A 6,000-nucleotide genomic window follows, 5' to 3' on the forward strand; every position below is an offset into this window, starting at 1 on the left:
GGACATTCAAAGAAAGTGTTATTCTCTCATGAGAAAAAAATGCAACCTTGATGGTCCTGATGGTTTCCAACGTTACTGGCATGACAAGCAGATCCCACCTGAGATATTTTCTACGCGCCACAGTGGAGGGGGCGCCATAATGGTCTGGGGTGCTTTTTCCTTCAGTGGAACAATGGAGCTTTAGGAAGTGCAGGGGCGTCAAATGGCCGCTGGCTATGTCCAGATGTTGCAGTGAGCATTCCTCATGACTGAGGGCCCTCGTCTGTGTGGCAACGACTGGGTTTTTCAACAGGACAACGCTACAGTACACAATGCCCGCAGGACAAGGGACTTCTTCCAGGAGAACATCACTCTTTTGGCCCATCCTGCGTGTTCCCCTGATCTAAATCCAATGGGGATGGACGGCAAGGGAAGTTTACAAAAATGGACAACAATTCCAAACAGTAGATGGCCTTTGTGCGGCTGTCTTCACCACTTGGAGAAATGTTCCCACTCACCTCATGGAAACGCTTGCATCAAGCATGCCGAAACTAATTGTTGAAGTGATCAACAATAACGGCGGAGCTACTCATTACCGAGTTCATGTTTGGAAGTTGGATTTCTGTTTTGGGGGGGGGGGGGGGGGGGGGTTTAGTTTTTTTTGGAGGTGTGGTCCTAAACTTTTGATCAGCTGAAAAACAGCCTGTTTCAGTTTATTCGTTATTTTCAATTAATTGAATGCTCAAAAAATGTTTTGTCTCACTCTCATTTCTTCTTGTTGCATGTTGAAGCTCTACTTGGAACCTTGTTAAGATCCAACAATGTAAAATATGATTTTTTGCCATTTTTCAAGTGGTCTTAAACTTTTGATCAGGACTGTATATCAATGATTGGAGGGTAGGGAGCATTTGGGTCTAATCTCTAAAAGTTTACCTCTGCTTTAATATTTTTTTAATAAAAAAAATGTTACATAATTTTTAACAATGAAATATTTTAAGGCTGGGTTCACAGCAGGAGTCCGGTGCGCCTCCATTCACTGTTTCAGGTCTGATTTCAGCCAAAATGTTGTGCTGAATTCAGACCCGAAACTAAACCAATAGAAGCACAGGACTCCTTGGCAGTGGCTCCAGTGCCAATTGCACAGATGAGTGAACTAGCTCCATAGAGTCTAGACGCGCATCCAATTCGCATAAGTGTGAACCCAGCCTAAAATATAAAAGTTACTAGAGAACTAAAACAACCATATTACCTGCAGCACAGTGGTGCCAGGCTCAACCATTATAGGCTTGCCATCCACAAACACCTCCAACAGGTTACTTGCAGCTGTGGTGGTAGTTCGTACTGCAATACATAGGAAGACAAGCAATTAACATGGGGCAATGCTGGCAATATATAATAAAAAAGAAATACAATTTATGAATGTAGGAGGAATAGACAGTGTTTAGAGCTGGGTGATTTTGGCCCCCAAAAAAAATCTGCCATTAAAAAAAAACACACACCTTGATTCACGATTCAAATGTTTTTTTTTTCTGATGGATACCGCGCCGGTCCTAAGGAGCTGGGGTTTTTAGGCGAGGCCGCGGCTTCGGCCTAGTTCGCCGCAATCCTGGGAAAAGGCAGCGGACTATGCCAAAGCCTCGCCATAAAAAAATTCTGCCCGCAGCTCGCAGATCCTGGGAAAAGGCCACGGCCTCGCCACGATCCTGAGGAAAAAGCAGCGAGGCAGAACACCGCTGACTAGGCCGAAGCCGCGGCCTTATACCATGATCGCGGCGAGCAGGATTCTTTGGGAGAGACCGCGGCTTCGGGATAGTCTGCAGAGCGCCAGTCCTATGGAAAAAAAAAAATCTATTTGGTCAAAATCTGAATCGATTTGACCTCCCAACTCGATTCAAAACTATTTTTTTCCCCAGCCCTAACCGCGTTTTCCCCCAAAAAAAAGACCTGGCGTTATTTTCCCAGGAGGTCTGTAATGTAAGCCCTTGTTTAAAAAATGCTTGTAAAATCCTATAGTCCACTCGATAACAGTAGTATATAATGTACAATGTGTGCGTTTCTGTAATATAATCGCGGGAAAGAGAGCTCCGGAAGGTCACAAAAGAGCAGAGCGGCACTATAACAAAGATTTTCACAATTATATTACAAAAACACACACATTGTACATTATATACTACTGTAATAGAGTGGATTATAGGATTTTACAAGCATTTTAACTCAGTTCACACTGGGGATTCCTGTCAAGCAGGGATAGAAGACAGCACATTACATGGCAAGAACTACCCCGAAAATAAGCCCTACTGTGCATTTTGTTGCCAAAATTAAAAGACCTGGGCTTGTTTTCGGGGAAATGCAGTAAAGGATGCAACCCTTAAAGGGTTAATAAAAGGTAAAAAAAAAAAAAATTGTTGAAAAAAAAAAAAAACATGCTATACTTGCCTCCACTGTGCAGTTCGTTTTGCACAGAGTGGCCCCGATCCATGTCTTCTGGGGTCCCTTGGCGGCTGTCTCTGGTCCTCCCTGCAAGTACTGACCATAGTCATGCGAGAGCTTGCATTGTGTGTAGTCCTTGCGGGTGTGCTCCCGTGATACAGCGAGCGGCCAAAGCCGTTCAATGTATCACTCGACCCCGCCCCTCCACTGGATGTGATTGACAGCAGCGCCAGCCCTCTTGAGGGAAAGGACACCTGGGGGGGGCGCAGTGGGATAAGATTAGCGGAAGTTCCACTTTGGCCTTAAAACCTGGAAGTCTATTCAGAGTTGCACCAGATTGTTAAAGCGGGAGTTCACCCCCAAATCAACTTTCTGACATTAGTTCCAGCATACTGCTAACATCTGCAGTATGCTGGGGTTTTTTTTTTTTTTACTCATCGTTTTATGAGCCCTTGTTATCCGGCTCCGAGCGGGGATCGCTTCCGGGTATAGGCGTTCCTAAGCGAAGAGGAGTTGATTGACGGTCAGCTAAAGCGCGTCACGGCTTCCGAAAATACCCGAGAGTGACACTCGGGTGTTTACGGCGCCTGCCCAGTCAGCTCTACACAGCAGGCGCAGGCGCCGTTTAGCACCGTAAACACCCGAGTGTCATTTCGGGTATTTTCGGAAGCCGTGACGCGCTTTAGCAGCCCGTCAATCAACTCCTCTTCGCTTAGGAACGCCTACTCCCCGCAGGATTCCCCGATCGGAGCCAGATAACAAGGGCTCATAAAACGATAAGTAGCGGGGAAAAAAAAAAAAACAGCATACTGCAGATGTTAGCAGTATGCTAGAACTAATGTCAGAAAGTTGATTTGGGGGTGAACTCCCGCTTTAACTCTCCAGCTTTAGTAAATAACCACTATTGTCTATGTACACAACAAGATATCTTCTGTACCTGTGTTTCTCCTCTGTACTGTTAACAGTTTAATAAACAGAGTAACAAAAACACGTATGTTGTTGTGTACATACTGTAGAATAAGAAAAAAGAAAATGATACACACTTACCATTATTTTTAGTGACTTGGGCAGCGTTTGCTAGAGCCCTTTGAATTGCAGGCAGTCGAATCATTGTGCTAAAAGAAAACAGAATAGTTGGGTTTAAAAAGATTTCTAATAAGGTCTGATCATTTTTTGCAGGAGATGGATTTGTGTCTAAAAAGAATGTCATGCTTTTGGCTTGCATTAGCATTATTGCCGATTACAAATTGGCCCATTGCAATACATTCATACCGCATTTATGCTGTGTTTAAAGGATAAGTTAACCTTCTGTAATGTAAAAAGTGGAAATAAAGAAAATTACTTTGAACCCCCCAAATAAATATATATATATATATATATATATATATATATATATATATATATATATATATATATATATATATATATAACACTTTAGAAGAGACCCTAGAGAATTAAATGGCGGTTGTTGCAATATTTTTTGTCAAACTGTATTTGCGCAGTGGTCTTTCAAACTTTTTTTTTTTTTTTTAGGAAAAAATACACTTTAATGACTTTATAAAAAAAAATTAAAACTGTAAAGTTAGTCCAATTTTTTTGTATAATGTATAGAATCACAGTGGGAATAAGCTGCCGGTGGCGGGCTCTTGCACCCACTACCTGGAAGCTTGGGATTACGTCCATCTACATGATTTTGCGCAGCGCGTCTGCCCTGAAGCAGCGGGCGGCAACCGATTAAAGCGGTAGTAAAACGTGCTTTGTTATTGTTACGTACAGGTAAGCCTATAAGACTTACCTAGAGGTAAAATTAAATGAACATTCGCCCTGCATGCAGCCGCTGACGTCACTGGTGCATGCGCTCACACTGTGCCGGACCGTCAGAGCGTCTTGCCAGAACCGAGGGCACGCATGCGCGGGAGTAACATCTTTGTGGCTCTACGAACTCAGAAGAAATATGGGGGGGGATAAGATGTCAGCTCTCTCAGCGGTCACTGAACGCCGATGGAAGGGCTTCATTCTAAAGGTAAATATTTAATGATGCGCTAGTATGCAATACATACTAGCACATTAGGCCATTGTTTTACAGGTGTTTTTTTTTTTATTCTGCAGTAGTTCACTACCACTTTAAACACATATTTGTACGTAGATACAGCTCTGTGTGTGGGGGGCTCATTGATTACTACAGTGCTGGGATTAGGCGTGTACAAAACTATACACCGCCGTTCATCTAAACCATGAATCCTCAAACTACGGCCCTCCAGCTATTGTGGAACTACACATCCCATGAGGCATTGTAACACACTGACATTCACAGACATGACTATGCATGATGGGAATTGTAGTTCCTGAACAACTGGAGGGCCATAGTTTGAATACCCCTGATCTAAACAGAGCGGATTTCAGCCATGAGAATGAGCCCCAGTATGAGGATAGAAGGGCTTGTACCTTCAGGCCTGTATTGGGGGGAGTTGTGTATGTAGGGCATGTATACAGTAATGAGAGGTGTACACATTCTACGTAGAGGACAGAGCAGGCCTCACAAGGACTAATACTACTAATAATAATCATAATAGTGTCCCTGTATGAAGCACAAAGCTCAGTGTCCCTCAGTCGCTCCTACTTGTTCTATGCGAAGTCCGAGCTGTCAAGGGCACGAGAGTCACCTCTCTCTCCCCGTCCGGCCACACACAGAGCCCGGCCTCTCCCTCCACACTGTGCCCGGGAAGGACACGACACCCCGTCCGCCCCACACTCACCCCACAGCCGTCCTTTCAGGACTCTCCGGCTATTTAGCCTTCTAGACCACAACAACGTCCCCTGTCCCCACGGTAGCGGCTAGTTCCCATCCTCCAGATTAACCTTGTGATGTCACAGGAAACATGTGACCAGGAAACAGGAAATAGGGGGCGGGAACATGAAGTGAATAGAAGTGAATAGGAGGTGCAGAGCGGAGCACATGTTATTATCCTGAAGGTTTCTCCCTCCATCTTCTTTTATATTATATCCTCTCTATATACCTCTCCCTGTATACCTCAATCTCTCTCTATATATCTCCCTGTATACCTCAATCTCTCTCTCTCTATATTATATATATATATATCTCTATACCTCTCTCTGTATACCTCAATCTCTCTCTATACATATATATATATATCTCCCTGTATACCCCTCTCTCTCGCTGTATACCTCAATCTCTCTCTCTCTAAATATACATATATATATATATCTCCCTGTATACCCCTCTCTCTCCCTGTATACCTCTCTCCCTCTCCCTGTATACCCCTCTCTCTCTCCCTGTATACCCCTTTCTCTCTCTCGCTCCCTGTATACCTCTCTCTCTCTCCCTGTATACCTCAATCTCTCTCTCTCTCTCTCTCTCTCTCTCTCTCTCTCTCTCTCTCTCTCTCTCTCTCTCTCTCTCTCTATATATATATATATATATATATATATATATATATATATATATATATATATGTATACCTCTCTCTCTCTATATATATATAATCTGTATACCTCTCTCCCTGTATACCCCTCTCTCTCTCCCTGTATACCCCTCTCTCTCTCTCCCTGTATACCCCCTCTCTCTCTCTC

At 43.7% G+C, this 6,000-nt stretch overlaps 1 protein-coding gene across 1 annotated transcript in view; it reads right to left on the minus strand.

Moving 5' to 3' along the window:
- Nucleotides 1-6,000, minus strand: part of NDUFS1 (NADH:ubiquinone oxidoreductase core subunit S1) — a 58,945-nt gene that overhangs the window by 44,057 nt on the left and 8,888 nt on the right. Inside the window, exons 2-4 of the mRNA XM_040357296.1 lie at nt 5,166-5,225; nt 3,457-3,524; nt 1,229-1,320 (exon numbers count right to left, since the gene is read on the minus strand). Of these exons, the coding sequence (XP_040213230.1) occupies nt 1,229-1,320; nt 3,457-3,520 (156 nt within the window). The 5' untranslated portion in view covers nt 3,521-3,524; nt 5,166-5,225. The remainder of the gene's footprint in view (nt 1-1,228; nt 1,321-3,456; nt 3,525-5,165; nt 5,226-6,000) is intronic.

Source organism: Rana temporaria, chromosome 6, assembly GCF_905171775.1.
Source record: "Rana temporaria chromosome 6, aRanTem1.1, whole genome shotgun sequence".
Lineage (NCBI taxonomy): Eukaryota > Metazoa > Chordata > Amphibia > Anura > Ranidae > Rana > Rana temporaria.